Raw genomic sequence first — 17,484 nt, 5'->3', positions numbered from 1 at the left:
TGCCTGTTTACTCGCAGCTAGTCGGGAGGCTGAGACAGGAGAATCACTTGAACCCGGGAGGCAGAGGTTGCAGTGAGCGGAGACCATGCCATTGCATTCCAACCTGGGCAACAAGAGTGAAACTCCATCTCAAAAAAATAAATAAATAAAAAATAAATAGGCTGGGCATGGTGGCTCATGCCTGTAATGCCAGCACTTTGGGAGGCCAAGGAGGGTAGATCACCTGAGGTCAAGAGTTTGAGACCAACCTGGTCAACATGGTGAAATCCTGTCTCTACTAAAAAATACAACAGTTAGCTGGGTGTGGTGGTTTGCACCTGTAATCCCAGCTACTTGGGACGCTGAGGTAGGAGAATCGCTTGAACCCAGGAGGCAAAAGTTGCAGTGAGCCAAGATCATGCCACTGCACTGTAGCCTGGGCGACAGAGCGAGACTGCATCTCAAAAAGAAAAGAAAAAAAAAGAAATAAGCCATAGGAAACCCATTACTAAATTCACTGTAGGGGTTTCGTTGAGACTAAATCATATAATGAGGGCCCATGAGAGAAATGCCCTGTGTAAAGTCTACCTCTGCCAACTGTGCAGGACTTGATGACACATCCTTTGATATCATCCTTACTCCTGGCTTCACCTTACTGTCTTATTTGTATTTTCGGTTTGCACCAATGGCCTCCTTAATGTTTGAGGGAGCTGTGCTACACAGAACTCTAAAAGCTGCTAGCAATAATTTTTCAAGCAAGGCAAAGCATAATGAAAAAAAATTAATACGCTTTCCAAATTCTGTTATCTCTAATTCCCACCTCACTATGCTCTTCACTTGAAAACGTGGAAAGTAAAAAGATAATTTATCTTCCTCCTGCGGCATGTTGGCAAGCATTCACCCAACTCCTCTTCACTACTCCCAAATAAGGACTTGCTGATATTTTTAGCAAAACAATTTATAGGTCCATTTTTCTTTTTTTTTTTTTTTTTTTTTTTTTTTTGAGACGGAGTCTCGCTCTGTAGCCCAGGCTGGAGTGCAGTGGCCGGATCTCAGCTCACTGCAAGCTCCGCCTCCCGGGTTCACGCCATTCTCCGGCCTCAGCCTCCCGAGTAGCTGGGACTACAGGCGCCCGCCACCTCGCCCGGCTATTTTTTGTATTTCTTAGTAGAGACGGGGTTTCACCGTGTTAGCCAGGATGGTCTCGATCTCCTGACCTCGTGATCCGCCCATCTCGGCCTCCCAAAGTGCTGGGATTACAGGCTTGAGCCACCGCGCCCGGCCTATAGGTCCATTTTTCAAAAATCAAGCTAGTTCACCCATACTGCTTAAGTGATCAGAAAACCCAGCCACACAATTTATTTATTTATTTATTTATTTATTTATTTATTTATTTTTAAAAGTAGAGGCGGGGTCTTACTACATTGCCCAAGCTGGTCTTGAAACCCTGGGTTCAAGCTATCCTTTTGCCTCAGCCTCCCAAAGTGCTGGGATTACAGGCATGAGCCACTGTGCGGGGCCAGCAATGTATGCATGGCCCTCCCTTAGCTTGTTTCAGGTATATATGCTTATTTCTTTAGTGCATTTTCCTTACATATTGTTTATACATGATATAAATACTTCCCCATACTTTATTTGCATTACTATGTTTGGTATCTGTGAGAAAAATAATATTTTGGATATTCGAAACATTATTGGGGCAAATATCCAAGCATTAACAATTAATGCTATAGTTCCCCTTTATCACTCACTTTTCCCCAGCTGCCTCCCAGAATTAGCCACTGTTATCAGTTTGATGCATAACCTTCTAGATTCTCATGTTTGCTTTTGTAAATATATACACGTATCTAGAGCGGTCTATTAGTTTTCGTCATGTGTATGTGGGTGTTAAATGAAGGAGTGCTGTACAGGTTGTGCTGTTCTACAACTTGCTTTTTTGATTTAACTATGTCTTAGGCCACTTTTCTTCCTCCCAGGGAAGAGTTCTTTTCTATGTGTGTTTGTTTTTTTTGTTTTTTTTGTTGTTGTTTTTTTGCAGCCGGGGAGGGTTGTTCGTTTTGTTTTGTTTTTGAGACGGAGTCTCACTCTGTCGCTCAGGCTGGAGTGCAGTGGCATGATCTTGGTTCACTGCAACCTCCCCTTCCCAGGTTCAAGGGACTCTTGTGCCTTAGCCTCCTGAGTGCCTGCTGAGATTACAGGTACACGCCACCAGGCTCAGCCAATTTTTTGTATTTTTAGTAGAGACGGGGTTTTGCCATGTTGGCCAGACTGGTCTCGAACTCCTGACCCAAAGTGATTTGCCCACCCTGGCCTCCCATAGTGCTGGGATTACAAGCATGAGCCACCGCACCCAGCCATAGGCATGGTTTCATGCACTGGGAATACAACTGTGAGCAAAAAACTCTCTTTACCTCCATGGCACTTACATTGTCTGGAGGGCAGACAGCAAATAAAGTAAGTATAAGAAAATAACATGTTGGGGCCAGGCATGGTGGCTCACACCTGTAATGTCAGCACTTTGGGAGGTCCAGGCAGGCGGATCACCTGAGGTCAGGAGTTCAAGACCAACCTGACCAACATGCAGAAACCCTGTCTTTACTAAAAATACAAAATTAGCCGTGTGTGGTGGCTCATGCCTCTAATCCCAGCTACTAGGGAGGCTGAGGCAGGAGAATCACTTGGACCTGGGAGGTGGAAGTTTCAGTGAGCCAAGATTGTGCAACTGTACTCCAGCCCAGGCAACAAGAGCAAAACTCCATCTCAAAAAAAAAAAAAAAAAGAAAAAGAAAAAGAACATGTTGGTTAATGACTAGTCCCATAAAGAAAAATTTGGGATAAATGAAAAGCCAGGCATGGTGGCTCATGCCTGTAATCTCAGCACTTTTAAAGGCCAAGGTGGGCAGATCACTTGAGGCCAGGAGTTCAAGACCAGCATGGGCAACATGGCGAAACCCTGACTTTACCAAAAATAGAAAAATTAGCCAGGCATGGTAGCATATGTCTGTAGTCCCAGCTACTCGGGAGGCTGAGGAGGGAGGCAGAGGCTGCAACGAGCTGCAATTGCGCCACTTCACAGCCTGGGCAACATAATGAGATCCTGTCTCAAAAGGAAAAAAACCAAAAACATAGGGATTTCCAAGAGGCAGGGATTGTAATTTTATTTATTTTATTTTTTTTATTTTTTTTATTTTTTTTTTTTTGAGGCCGAGTCTCGCTCTGTCACCCAGGCTGGAGTGCAGTGGCCGGATCTCAGCTCACTGCAAGCTCCGCCTCCCGGGTTCCCGCCATTCTCCTGCCTCAGCCTCCCGAGTAGCTGGGACTACAGGCGCCCACCACTGCACCCAGCTAATTTTTTGTATTTTTAGTAGAGAAGGGGTTTCACCATGTTAGTCAGGATGGTCTCGATCTCCTGGCCTCGTGATCCGCCCGCCTCGGCCTCCCAAAGTGCTGGGATTGTATACAGGCGTGAGCCACCGCGCCTGGCTGAGGTGTTTTCAACGATTTTTTTTTTCCATAGAGGTGGGGTCTCGCTATGTTGCCCAGACTGGTCTCAAACTCTGCCTGAAGTGAGCTTCCCACCTTGGCCTGTCCAGGCTGGAGCACAGTGGCATGATCTAGGCTCACTGCAACCTCCGCCTCCCAGGTTCAAGTGATTCTCCTGCCTCAGGCTTCCCAGTAGCTGGGATTACAGGCGCCTGCCATCACCCCCAGCTAATTGTTGTATTTTTAATAGAGACAGGGTCTCACCATGTTGGCCAGGCTGGTCTTAAACTCCTGACTTCGGGTGATCCACCCACCGCACCTCCCAAAGTGCTAGTATTGCAGGCATGAGCCACTGCACCTGGCCGGCTTTTTTTTTTTTTTAAACTAGTCAAGGACAGTAGTGAAAAAGGGAGGGGAGAAAAATAAATTTTCTGCAATCTTTTTTTTTTTTTTGGGACAAGAGTCTCGCTCTGTCGCCCAAGCTGGAGTGCAGTGACGCAATCTCAACTCACTGCAACCTCCACCTCCCAGGTTCAAGCAATTCTTAGGCCTCAACCACCCAAATAGCTGGGACTACAGGCGCCTACCACAATGCCCGGCTAATTTTATTATTTTTAGTAGAGACGAGGTTTCACCATGTTGGGCAGGCTGATCTCAAACTCCTGACCTCAAGTGATCCGCCCAACTTCACTTCCCAAAGTGCTGGGATCACAGGTATGAGCCAGCTCACCCAGCCTGTTTTCAGCAATTTCTTTCCCGCCATGCAGCCCTCCTGCAGTTGCCTCAACTTACTTCCGAGACCTGACTGTGGAGCAGTTTCCTGCTAATATAGGGTCAGAATGATCACACCTCTCTCAGCCCCTACACAGCATGCCAGATCTCCACTTGGCTGTTTTCTCTTTCTGGCAAAAATTGTCCAAATGAGCTAGTAAGTATTCGCAAAATATTGGAGCCATTAAAAAAAAATCATTTGCTGAAATTGAACAGTTTATGATGCCAAGTAATATATTCGAAAAGAAAATTTGCCCAAGTCAATGGATTTCAAAACATTTGACTTATACCCACAGGAAGAAATATATGTGGGATCTAGTACATTCATACATAACATAAATCTAAAACATACCTGGGAGTGGTGGCACATGCCTGCAATCCCAGCTACTCAGGGGGCTGAGGCAGGAGAATCGCTTGAGCCTGAGAGCCAGAAGTTGCAGTGAGCCGAGATGGCACCACTGCACTCCAACCTGGGCAACAAAGCGAGATTCAGTCTCAAAAAATAATAAAATAAAAGTTTCACAAAATAATACTTACCTTTACTGTGATTCACCTTTATATGTGATTTTTCTTTTCCATTCTATCTTATTTCATTTTAAATAAAGTTTTTCACTATTCACTAAATTATTTCTCAACTGTCTGTTTATTCTCGGGGGTTGGGTGTTCAAGACCTTTTCTTTTCAGAACCCGCAATTTTATCAATAAACTTTTTGTTGTTGTTTGCAGTTTGAGACAGAGTCGTTCTGTCCCCCAGGCTGGAGTGCAGTGGTGGGATCTCAGCTCACTGCAAGCTCCGCCTCCCAGGTTCAAGCGATTCTCCTGCCTCAGCCTCCTGAGTAGCTGGGATTACAGGCGCCTGCCACCAGGCTCGGCTAATTTTTGTATTTTTAGTAGCGACTAGGTTTCACCATGTTGGCCAGGCTGGTCTCGAACTCCTGACCTCAAGTGATCCACCTGCCTCAGCCTCCCAAAGAGCTGGGATTACAGGCGTGAGCCACCGCGCCCGGCCAAAGGCAAGATTTTAATCTAGGGTGCCTTGACTCTAACTTCAGTACTTTTTTTCAGCACGACTATATTTTTATAAAACTTGAAGAAATGTTTCGACCTGAATATGAGATTGGACAGGTGAGACTAATGTTTGAGGGTACTGCATGGGTCAATGATAATATTTCTGAGTAGTTTGGAAATATTAAAACTGAGGAAAATAATTATACTTGCCGGGCGCAGTGGCTCACGCCCCTAATCCCAGCACTTTGGAAGGCCAAGGCGGGCGGATTGCCTGAGCTCAGGAGTTTGAGACCAACCTGGCCAACATGGTGAAACCCCGTCTCTACTAAAAATACAAAACAATTGCACGGGAGTGATGGCAGGCGCCTGCAATCCTAGCTACTCAGGAGGCTGAGGCAGGAGAATCGCTTGAACCCAGGAGTCAGAGGTGGCAGTGAGCCAAGATCACGCCACTGCACTCCAGCCTGGGCGACAGAGGAAGACTCCGGCTGGGCGGGGCGGGGGGGAGGGGGTAGAAAATAATTATACTGTAACAATCTGGAAAAAACTATGTTCACACAGTATTAATGTGTGATCATCATCTCATACATTCCAGAAATGAGGTTTCAGAGAGCATTCACTGACCATGTGTCATAAGATATCCATTTATTTTCGGATCCCTTTCATCCCATTTTCAGCTTCCTCCCAGTTGCCCAATGTCCCCTGGAGTTTTCTATCCAAGACCCCCATCTTCTTTTTTTTCCCCTTTCACCCCATTTTTAGCTTCCTCCCAGTTGCCCAATGTCCTCTGGAGTTTTCCATCCAAGATCCCCATCTTTTTTTCTTTTTTCTTTTTTTTTTTTTTGATACTGGGTTTCACTCTTGTTGCCCAGGCTGGAGTGCAATGGCACGATCTCCGCTCACTGCAACCTCCGCTTCCCCGGTTCAAACGATTCTCCTGCCTCAGCTTCCCGAGTAGCTGGGATTACCAGCGCGTGCCGGGATTACAGGTGTGAGCCACTGCACCCAGTCCCCCCATCTTCTTAAACGGGTCAATTTCTTGGCTCTTGCATTTTGACTTTTCCATCATTCCAACTGCCATCCTGTGTCCTGCTCTTTCCCAAGGGTTGCATTCTTACTCTGCTGAATGCTATATTATTGGATTTATGAACAATTGTTAATGTATTGTAATTGTCTGATACTTTGATTTACCAAAATGAACACTTCTATGAGAGTAAGACTTGATCGAACTTGTTCACAATTAGGATTTTCGTGCATATCCTAGTTCTAAGGGATACAGAGCACAAAATATTTGTGAAATGGAACAAGCTTTCAGACTTCATACTAGCCTATATCTTTGCCTTATGCCAAAGATGTGAGGACGTGACTAAATATTGAAGTTTTGTTTTGTTATTGAGCCAAGGTCTTGCTCTGTCATCCAGACTGGAGCGCGGTGGTGCAATCATAGCTCAGTGTAACCTCCAACTCCTGGGCTTAAGCGATCCTCCCAGCTCAGCCTCCCTAATAGCTGGGATTACAGGCAGGCACCACCGCACCCAGTTAATTTTTAATTTGCGTGTGTGTGTGTGTGTGTGTGTGTGTAGAGACAGGGTTTTAGTAGTTGCCTCCCAAAGTTCTGGGATTACAGGTATGAGCTACCATGTAGGACCTGTTTTGTTTTAATACTTAGTAATTCGGTGTAAAGTCCTCCAAAGAACAGGTGGGGCAGGTGGGAAACTCCCTTTGTTAGTTTGTTTGACCCTCTAGCACCAGGGATAAAATTTCAACTTCATCTTAAAGTGACAACGTACTTTTCCAAGACCAAGTGCGAAACAGTAAAGGGAAGAGCTAGATTCGTAGCTGTCCGCCACAGAATGCCACAAGCTTTCAATTATGGGACAAAATTGGAACACATGGAAACCCTGTGCAAACTCCCGTGACATCTTCCCTTCTCTCCAAGTCCCTTCCCACAGACCCTGCGCCCTCCACGATTATTCCCCAGGGGCCAAGCTGGACGACTCGGGTCCCACTACCCGGACTCAGCGGTGCCCCCACAAAGGCGTCCGAAAAACGCCGGGGCAGACGTGAAAAGTTGTCAGAGGCCCTCGGGCAGTCCCGAGATCTCCCCCAGGCCAGAGGGCCTGACTCTCCCTAAATGCCATGTTCCCCTACATCGATTGATACTCAGGTTCCCAGAAAAGGGTGGAACCTAGGTTGGACAAGGCGCAGCGCGAAAGTTAATTCTTCTGAGCCCCACCCAGCCCCCAGCACCTCTCCGGGCGGCCCCGTGGGGTAGGGAGGAGCCGGGTCCATCAGACTCCGCTTCCCCCGCTCCGCCCACCCAGGGCTAGGGAGCACCCCAAGAGTTGGCCTCCTCCCACGCTGCGCGCGCACCTACCTGCCCCCACCCCCACCTGCTGGCGTGCCCAGTGGAACAGAGCCTTGTGTCTCCCCGTCAAGTCCCCGGATGCTCACCTCCCCGACTCGCCCCCGCTGTGGCCCCGCCCCCGCGTGGTTCTTCGTGCCACGTCACCGCCTGCGTCGCTTCCGGAGGCGCAGCGGACGATGACGTAGAGGGACGTGCCCTCTATATGAGGTTGGGGAGCGGCTGAGTCGGCCTTTTCCGCCCGCTCCCCCCTCCCCCCGAGCGCCGCTCCGGCTGCACCGCGCTCGCTCCGAGTTTCGGGCTCCTGCTAAGCTAGCGCCGCCGTCGTCTCCCTTCAGTCGCCGTCATGATTATCTACCGGGACCTCATCAGCCGTGAGTGCTCACTGCACTATTCTTACTGCAGCACATGGGGATCTGGGGTGCGGGTGGGGGCGGGGAAGGCGCCGCCGTCGCGGGCCCAGGGAACTCCGGCGGCCTTAGCTGAGCGCGGAGGGATCGGTGCCCGGGGCTCGCGGCCGGCTCTGTTGCGTTCGGGAGAGGCAGAAGCCGCGTGCGGCCGCCGGCGCGGGAAATGCGGGAAATGGCGGCGCCGGGCGCTCGGTGACGGGCGGCTCTGTGTATCCGGCAGACGATGAGATGTTCTCCGACATCTACAAGATCCGGGAGATCGCGGACGGGCTGTGCCTGGAGGTGGAGGGGAAGGTGAGTCGGTCGGGCCTGCGCGTGGGGGAGGCCGGGCCGAGCGGGCTCGGGTTTCCGCCGCTCCCCCGCCTGAGGTTGTGCAATCCTCCCCGCCGCCTCCTGGCGGAGGAGACGCTCTTTCCGGGCTTGGGTTTTTCTAGAAAACTGGAGGCGGAGCTGATCCTGGAAATAGGCCCGCCGCCTCGGCGCCCATCCTCCTCCCGGGGTTGTCCAGGACACGATGCCTCCCGCTTAGGAGCCCCGAGCCCTTTCGTGTGCGCCGGGTCCCTACTTGTCAACCAGAGGCACCACAGGCCCGCAACTGGAACCAACTTTTTAATGACCCCATTTTTTGTTCCGGCCAACAGACAACTCTTAAGTTGGGCCATTTTGAGAAATCCACGGGTCACAACTTCATTCCCAAAATAGTGCTTTTTTGATTTTCAGCAAGAACGAAGAATACTTCTTATCCGTGAACTATTGACTTGGAAGGTGCTTTGGATGTGTTTGTGTCTTTCGCAACTATATTGCTTTTTCTTAATGCAGATGGTCAGTAGGACAGAAGGTAACATTGATGACTCGCTCATTGGTGGAAATGCCTCCGCTGAAGGCCCAGAGGGCGAAGGTACCGAAAGCACAGTAATCACTGGTGTCGATATTGTCATGAACCATCACCTGCAGGAAACAAGTTTCACAAAAGAAGCCTACAAGAAGTACATCAAAGATTACATGAAATCGTAAGTGATATTGGCAGTACCTAGCTGATGTCTAGAATCTTACGGGATTTAAAGATGGGCTAACTCTTGAGGTTCTTTCGCAGTGGATGCCTATACTTCTGTGAAAGTCTTTGCTTTTTATTAATGAGTTCACTGAAAAGAACGGTTGTTTTTCTATAATGTGAGCATACTGAAGCCTGCAGTCTGGTTCCGTTTAGAATTAGAATAGTACTTTGAAAATAGTCAACAAGAAATGTAAACATTCTTGAAGGATACCTTCTGTGAACTAGTAATGTCTTAACAGCTGGTTGCTTTTTTCAATGTTGTCTTTTTTTAAGCTTGGGTATTTTTTACTTTAAAAATTGATTTTACTGAAAATTCAGTACTTCAACCTGTTAATGAAATGTTGTTTTAGAATCAAAGGCAAACTTGAAGAACAGAGACCAGAAAGAGTAAAACCTTTTATGACAGGGGCTGCAGAACAAATCAAGCACATCCTTGCTAATTTCAAAAACTACCAGGTAAATACCTTAAGTATTTGGATCAAAGGATTGTACAATTTTAACTTCAAGAGCAAAAATTAAGTTGGTTAATCTTGAATTCTATACTAGTATTCAGGGTGTAGAAAGTGGCTTTCCCAGCTCTCAGGTGTTTCCAGATCCCGTCGTCTTGATTGAAAATTTGCTTCCCAGATGACATTTCTCAGTTTTTCTTTTCCTGAATTGCTTCACCACCTAAGTGTTCTTTGTTTTCTGTTTACAATTCTCATGTGTCTCATTGCTACTGGTCCTCCTCCTGATATATCTGAGCTTGTTAATTCTGCTTTTGGAAAATATCAGTGGCTTTCCCTTTCCTCTAATTTTCCAACTTCGTGCATTCCCTGGCCATAAGATACTTCCAAACTGTATGGTATATTCTATCACTGTCAGCTTTATGTTCCCTTACAAGCATGCTCTAGGGTTTGGGATTGTATTTAGAACTGAGAGAGTAAAGGTTTCCAGAAAGCCTGGTGTTCCTGAATTGCTCTGTACATTATTTTTCTATTTAGGTCACTAGTAAGGTGCCTTAATCCAGTGAACAGATGTTTATAATAAGTGGGCATCAGTGCTTTTGGGTACTGGAGTTCTCCTGATTTTTGTGGTGTGCTAAACCTTCCCTTGTACTGTAGGGAATGGCATGTACTTGTATGTAATGGTCTAATTCTAGGTGTTTTGTTTGCTTCCCAAGTTCTTTATTGGTGAAAACATGAATCCAGATGGCATGGTTGCTCTATTGGACTACCGTGAGGATGGTGTGACCCCATATATGATTTTCTTTAAGGATGGTTTAGAAATGGAAAAATGTGTAAGTACAAGGGGGAGTGGGTTAAAATCAGTAATGTAAAAAAAAAAATGAAGGTATTTTAGATGTGATTTCCAATTGTTTTGTGACACTGAGATAGAATGAGTTTTACAGCGTTCTGAAACATGGATTTAGTTTTCTCTTTGGGGATCAAGAGAATTGTGTTTCATATGTAAAAGATTCTTAGGGTATAAAAAGGCTTAGGACCTTGTTTGTGGAAAATGTTGAGTGCAGATGGAGCATAATAAAGTACAGTTTAGGTTGGGTGTGGTGGCTCACACCTGTAATTTCAGCACTTTGAGAGGCAAAGGTGGGTGGATCACCTGAGGTTAGGAGTTCGAGACAAGCCTGGCCAACATGGCAAAACCCTATCTCTGCTAAAAATACAAAAATTAGCCAGGCATGGCGGCGGGCACTTGTAATGCCAGCTATTCTAGGGGCTGAGGCAGGAAAATCACTTAAACCTGGGACGGGGGTTGCAGTGAGCCGAGATCCCACCACTGCACTCTAGCCTGGGCGACAGTGAGGCGCTGTCTCAAAAAAATACAGTACAGTTTGAATGCTGAAGGAGATCAGAGAACACCATTGATCTTCCTCTAGATATGGCCTCGCTTTCACTTCATAATCATGTTTTGTTGTATACATATGGATCAGTATCAGTGTTTTTCACTTTGGTTTGCTGATAATTGGCAGCTGATCATTGAAAGCTTAGTGCAGTACTAGCTTTTAAGTAAATAGAGCTGACTGCTGAACTGGTATGCAAATTGCTTTACTAATATAAATAACTCAGTGTCTCCTATGGAAGGAACTGCTGGAAGCTATATAGAAACAAAGGCATTCTTTATCCTAGCTTTCATAGGCTTCTGTATAAATTAGGAAGAAGATAAACATAAGGCTATACTGAACAAGCAAGATCGAGAGTCAACAATAGACAGATTACTTAGAACAGTGTAAGATGACTTACCAAAGGGGTTATTCAGAGAGTATCTGAGGTTTTTGTTGGTAGAGCAGGGTGTGGGTGGTACATGCCACAGCCTTCTGGAAAATGAACTACCGCTGATTTGGTAAGGGTATTCTGCATCCACTGATAGACCTTGAACAATTTACTGTTGTTCTTTTGGTTTGCACTAGGATGCAAAAGAAAAATCCCTGCGCTTTCTGTCTGTCTTTGTGGCGGCCCAGATTGAATTGGGGAATACATCTATAGCCTAGAAATATAGGCTATGTTAATGGTAATGTAATTTTTGCAATGTAACGTTTGAAAAACATTAATATAGTTTTTGTTTTTACAGTAACAAATTTGGCAATTACTTTGGATCTATCACCTGTCATCATAACTGGCTTCTGCTTGTCATCCACACAACACCAGGACTTAAAAGACAAATGGGACTGATGTCATCTTGAGCTCTTCATTTATTTTGACCGTGATTTATTTGGAGTGGAGGCATTGTTTTTAAGAAAAACATGTCATGTAGGTTGTCTAAAAATAAAATGCATTTAAACTCAAATATTTGAGAGAATGCCTTTTAGTTTAATGCATAGTTAAATTCATCCTGTAGTGTTCCTGGAGGAGCTAGAGCCTGGTTGTAGGCTACTACTCATCAATTAACTTCTACAGTGGAGACTACTTCCGGGACTGGAATATAAAAAAGAATCAAAGGTTTTGATTGTGAGTTGCAATAAAGGGAAAGACCATGCTCATAGCAGTGCCAACATCTGAAGTGTGGAGCCTTACCCATTTCATCATCTACAACGGAAGTAGTTAACTGGAAGAGATTACCAAGAAAATAAAAAGAGACTCATTCAGTGGAAGCAACTTTGTCTCAGCTTATTAACATAGAGCCAAATCTGTTGGGATGAATGTTAAACTCCCTGGTAACTAGAGCACAGGGACTGGCAAACTAGCCTGTCTGACCACCTGTTTTGTACACTTTAAGGTGGTTGGTTGCCTTTTTAAATGGTTGAGAGGAAAAGAATACCTTGTGGGATATGGAATTTAAGTTCGTGTCCAGTTTTATTGAAACGTGGCTATGCTCATTCGTTTGTGGATTCACCGTGGCTGTTGTCGCTGCATGAGCAGAGTTGTGTCTAAGACTAGAGCCTGTGAGTTTGCCAGCCCCTGATTTAAAAGATGAAGGTACACAGAATGTGGGCTGGCTGGTGGGCAGAGGGGTAAAAATATTCTCTATATTGTATCTGAAAAGATTGGGTGTGTGAATGATTAAGAAAATGCATCTATTTGACAGACCTGGAGCAGTTACTGCCTGCTGCTAAGGTTTCCACTACAGATGCAAGAAAAACATGTCCTTGCGCTTTCCGTCTGTCTAATTTGTGGCAGCTGAGATTGAATAGAGGAATACAGGGGAAAAAACAGGAAGAGGTTTTTTGAGGAGGGTCAGTCACCCAGGCTTGGAGTGCAGTGGCACAAGCAGCTCACTGCATTCTCTGCCTCCTGGACTCAAGCCGTCTTCCCACCTCATCCTCACTAGTTGCTGGAACTACAGGCATGCACCCCTATGCCCAGCTAACTTTTGTAGAGACCAAGTATCACTTAATTGCCCAGGGTGGTCTCAACTCCTGAGCTCGAGATCTGCCCACCTCAGCCTCCCAAAGTACAGGCCCAGCCTGGAAGGGGAATTTTCAAAACGTGAGTTTTGGGAAATAGTTCCTACCAGCCTTACCTGGTTGATTACACTTGTGAAAGAAAGGTTAAAAGCAAGCCAGTGACTCTGGTCTGTTTGAACATGTGAATGCAGTGGTTTGAGCAATCTGGAGTTTGCCCTAGTGTCAAAATTCCAGACTATGTCCGTAGTGTCCAAAACCTGAGGCAGGTATTAATCATGTTAACCCCCACCCCCGTGATTGGAAACAAACCTAAGTAAGTATTGGAAACTTAAAACTTTATAGCAATTTTAAGCATTCTGATAGTTTTTTGTAGGGATGGGGACATGCCATGTGACCCAGGCTGGTCTGAAAACTGGCCTCAAGTGATGCTGCTTTGGCCTTCCAAAGCGTTGGGATTACAGGTGTGAGGCATTGCACCTGGCTTAGCATTCTGATTTGACATTGTAATGAAAAGTGTTGAGTCTCATCTGCAGGGCCTTTTGTCCTCTGAAACTGTAGCAGGAAGGGAGCTTTCAGGCAGTGGTCAAAGCTGGGATAGTGGAGAGGACCTTGAGGTGAGAGATGGAAGCTAATTGGTGAACTAGCCTTGGAAGCCTGAAACAGCAGACAAGTAGCAATTCAGAGGCTTTGTGGGCTCCACCGCTCCGACTTGTTTTGAAAATGTTCAGTTCTGCAAGAAGAGCCCCTGTTTCCCAAGTTGTCTCTTGCTCTCAGCTGTTTTCCCAACATCCAGATCCAATCAAGGTTGGGACATAGCATTTTATCATGTCTATTTAAGCCAGAAGTGATCAACCCTGGCAGTTTACCTCATAATAAACCTTTGAAGATTCCAGATAGAATCTTCTCAGACCTTGAAGGCTGCCTCGTTTTATGTCTTTTTCCTGTTATTCCTAGGGTCAAGATGTTTTGGGCAAGAATAAGGACGTGCACATCAGAAAGCTCATAACATTTTGTCTTTGAAGTAAGTTTAATACAGGCATGCTTTAGTAGCCTGTGGGTCCTCGGGTTTGTTCAGGTTCTCCAGAGTGGAGCCAGAGGTGTTAAAGGACTTTTCTAGGAAGATCCTTGTAATGTGACATTTGAAAACAAACGAAGGTGTGGAAGGTGTGCCATGTGGATATCACGACAAACCATTCCAGGCCAAGACAACAGCAATTGGTCTAGAGTGTGATGTTTTCTGGGAAGAATGTGGCTGCTTTGCTAACCCAAGAAGACGGGAAGGGTTGTAAAGCAGCGTGAGTGCGTAAGAAAGGAAGACCAGACCTCAAAACCACAGGTGCTCTGAGCAGAAGAGTTACATGATACATCTCAAAATTTTCAAAGGATCACTTGGGCTGCCAGGTAGCAGGGTAAAAGCATAGAATAGTTGTGTATAATGTGTTTTTAAGGCAAAGATGGTAATGGTTTAGTCTAGGGTAGTAGACTGAGGTGGTAGGAAATGGAAGATAGAGACAACAGGATATGCTAGTGGGTGAAAGGATGGATTTCATGTTGATATCAAGTATTTTGGTCTGAGCATTTGGAAGAAAGGAGTTGGCACTGAGATGGGAAATTGAGTTTTGTTTGTTTTGGATGTGTTAAGTTTGAGATGCTGATTCTTCAGAGAAGTCAAAGCTGGAGAACTATATAGAGAGTGGGAAGATATCAATAGACATTAACAGTCATGATACTGGATAACGTCACTTGGAGAGTGAGGATAGACTTTGCATTCCAACATGAGATTGGTTGACACAAAGAGAAACCAACAAAAGTAATTAAGAGGTGCTCCCACTGCACTTGTACTCAGAAGGCTGAGGTGGTAGGATTGTTTGAGGCCAGCCTGGACATCACAGGGAGACCCCATCTCAAATTTAGCCAGGCACCGTGGCTTATACCTGTAACCCCAGGACTTTGGGAGGCTGAAGAGGGAGGATCACTTGAGGTCAGGAGTTTGAGACCAGCCTGGGCAACATAGCAAGACCTAAAAAAATTAATTGGGCATCTGTAGTCCCAGCTACTCAGGGGGCTGAGCCCGAGAGGTTGAGGCTGCAGTGAGCTGTGATCATACACTACACTCCAGTCTGGGCGACAGCGAGACGCTATCTCAAAAATAAAAGTTTAAAATTTTTTTAAGAAAAGAAGGAACTGCCCCTGAGGTAAAAACCAAGGGAGGGCCTCCCAGAGGTCAGGTGCAAAAAGTTTTAGGAAGGAGGAAGCAGTCAACAGGGTTACCTGTTGCAAAGTACTTAAGTAATACGAGGACTGATGGTGGTAAACTTGACTATCGTTGGATTTCACTAGTGGGGAAGAAAGCCTAATTAAAATGCACTCGAGACTAACAGTCGCGGGTATGAAATACAATACAGGTACATGGTTTTTTATTATGTGTGCATCTGCTTCAGTGATAGGAGTGAATTACTCATTTGGATCATTAGGAGTTTCAAAATCTAGTTAAGTCACTAGATTTGCGTTGATGTAAATTCATTCTGAACTGCAGCGACTGTCAGTAACTTACTGCAAACTAAACTGGTGATGATAATTATGGTAAAATTGCAAGACGAGCAATAAATCTCAACCAACTTGAGAAAACACTGATAACAAAGCATCCTTAAGGATATATGTGTGTGCACACAGGTGGACTGGAGTGACTGGCTGGCAGCAGAATACTCAGTAAAATGGAACTAAAACCAGGAGAATTTACTAATTTATAACTGGTTGGTCATACTACACTAAAGAAACACATGCCAATTCCAGCTTTGTGGTAATTGGCATGTGTTTCTAGAGACTATGAGAACTGTGAGTGCAACTTGAGGTTTCTGGAAACATTTAATATTTCATTATTCCAAAGGAAAAGGCCTTGATTAAAGTGTTTTTAACATAAAGCAAGTAAAGAAAAAGGTGCCATAGCTAGGCACAGTGGCTCATGCCTGTAATCCCAACTACTTGGGAGGCTGAGGAGGGAGAATCACTTGAGCCTAGGAGTTTGAGCTTGGGGTGAGTTAATGGCTATAACACTGCACTCCAGCCTGGGTGACAGAGGGAGGCCTTGTCTCTTGCAAGAGAAAAAGGTGCCACATACTTTCCATTAAATAGAAGTTGGCTGCTATGCTAGCCATCTCAATTGGCTACACTCTAAACGTGGAGCTTGCAGATAAGTTAAAAATCATAATAGTGCTGATAGTTTCTATTTATCCCACTGAAATCCTCCAAGTCTATCCCTTAGTCAATGCAGCAATGATAAATCAGGCCCCTGTGCATGTCAGCAGTTCAAAACAGATTTTACTACTGTAGGGGCAGATTTTTAACTACCAGAACATTCCAGTTTATTTTTTGAGAGCCTGTAGATTTGTGCAGTTACACATAGTTTCAAATAATTGAGCCTGGAAGTTGGCATTGAAGTTTCCTTCATATGCTGGGCCATGAGAACCTTTGGGAATGGATGTGGTTTTAGCTGGAGTCAATACAATTCAATGAGAGAAACGTCAAATATGAGTTTAGGGGAAGATTCTTTCCAGGATAACTTGTGCAATGATGTTTCCCTCAATTACTTTCTCCTCCATTCATTTATATATGCATTCCACTCTTAGACTCTGAGTTCAGAGGTAGAACAAGGAGCACAAATTGGGGAGAACACTACGGTGCTGTTTTGTGTGTGAGTCACAATCTACAGACAAAGAAAAATTGAGACATCAAGGGACTCACTGGAGGGGCCCTCTGGGACACAAGCCACAATTATTACTTAAGAGTTATAATACAGTGTTTTTAATAATGGGACAGTAGAGCTACTAGCTACCATTCAGTCCTGAGTTTCTGGGTTTCTTTTTTTTTTTTTTTTTTTTTGGAAAGTCAGGGTCTTGCTATGTTGCTGGAACTAATCTCAAACTCCTAGCCTCAAGTAATCCTCCTGCCTTTGCCTGCCAAAGTGCTGGGATTACAGGCATGAGCCACCACACCTAGTTACTAGAAATCTAGTTGTTGGCCAGATGTGGTGGCTCACACCTGTAATCCCAGCACTTTGGGAGGCTGAGGCGGTCAGACCACTTGCGCTGAGGAGTTTGAGACCAGCCTGGACAACATGGTGAAAGCCCATCTCTATAAAAAATAGAAAAAAAAAAATCTACTTGTATAGTTGTTGATTTTCTCCACGTGTAAAGAAAGCAGATAAGTCCTAGTTTATTATCGAATGCGGCTTGCACATGACCTCCTCTAGAGGACAGGGTTATCAAATTATTCTGCCGTTCCCCAAGCAGTTGGTAGAAAGGTGGTATTTTCTGGACATCTATTCAAAACAGAGCTATACATGTAATTTCCTTTTCCTTGAGTACATTCATTTGGGAGTTACCCTTAAGAACTACCAATTCATCGTGTAAGTCAAACACCCAAACTAGTACTCAACCTGGGGGTGGAAACTGGCAGTTAAAGAGGAAAATTACTGCACATGAAATTAGAAAGAAAAAATGAATACTTCTTTTGACTACCTCAGTGAGGTGGAAGATGCATCAACAGATGGCAAGTGTAAAATTGGAAGCTAAGC

General features: G+C 45.1%; 2 protein-coding genes, 1 non-coding gene and 1 pseudogene across 3 annotated transcripts in view; 3 read left to right on the top strand and 1 right to left on the bottom strand.

Moving 5' to 3' along the window:
- SLC25A30 (solute carrier family 25 member 30) overlaps window positions 1-4,614 on the bottom strand; it is a 76,190-nt gene extending 71,576 nt beyond the window's left edge. Inside the window, exon 1 of the mRNA XM_021929604.2 lies at window positions 4,586-4,614. The gene's annotated coding sequence lies outside the window, so the exon portion shown is untranslated. The remainder of the gene's footprint in view (window positions 1-4,585) is intronic.
- Window positions 4,615-7,656: 3,042 nt separating this feature from the next.
- Window positions 7,657-12,162, top strand: TPT1 (tumor protein, translationally-controlled 1). The gene is made up of 6 exons (XM_021929605.1): window positions 7,657-7,980; window positions 8,237-8,310; window positions 8,836-9,026; window positions 9,421-9,526; window positions 10,233-10,349; window positions 11,639-12,162. The coding sequence occupies exons 1-6, from the start codon at window positions 7,953-7,955 to the stop codon at window positions 11,639-11,641; spliced, it is 519 nt and encodes a 172-aa protein (XP_021785297.1). The 5' UTR covers window positions 7,657-7,952; the 3' UTR covers window positions 11,642-12,162.
- LOC116270613 lies at window positions 11,422-11,549 on the top strand. Its single transcript, XR_004178771.1, has one exon. It is a non-coding gene; the product is annotated as a small nucleolar RNA SNORA31 (small nucleolar RNA).
- A 413-nt stretch (window positions 12,163-12,575) lies between the features above and the next one.
- Window positions 12,576-12,710, top strand: LOC116270614 (annotated as a pseudogene).
- The last annotated feature ends 4,774 nt before the right edge of the window (window positions 12,711-17,484 follow it).

This window comes from Papio anubis, chromosome 15, assembly GCF_008728515.1.
Source record: "Papio anubis isolate 15944 chromosome 15, Panubis1.0, whole genome shotgun sequence".
Taxonomy (NCBI): Eukaryota; Metazoa; Chordata; class Mammalia; order Primates; family Cercopithecidae; genus Papio; species Papio anubis.
The sequence above is the reverse complement of the archived record's forward strand: the minus strand, read 5'-3'. Positions and strand labels throughout refer to the sequence as shown.

Coding starts and splice junctions, on each gene's coding strand:
- TPT1 (XM_021929605.1), top strand. CDS start 7,953: ATGATTATCTACCGGGACCTCATCAGCC. Junction 9,027..9,420: donor ATCAAAGATTACATGAAATC/GTAAGTGATATT, acceptor ATGTTGTTTTAG/AATCAAAGGCAAACTTGAAG. Junction 9,527..10,232: donor CTAATTTCAAAAACTACCAG/GTAAATACCTTA, acceptor TTGCTTCCCAAG/TTCTTTATTGGTGAAAACAT.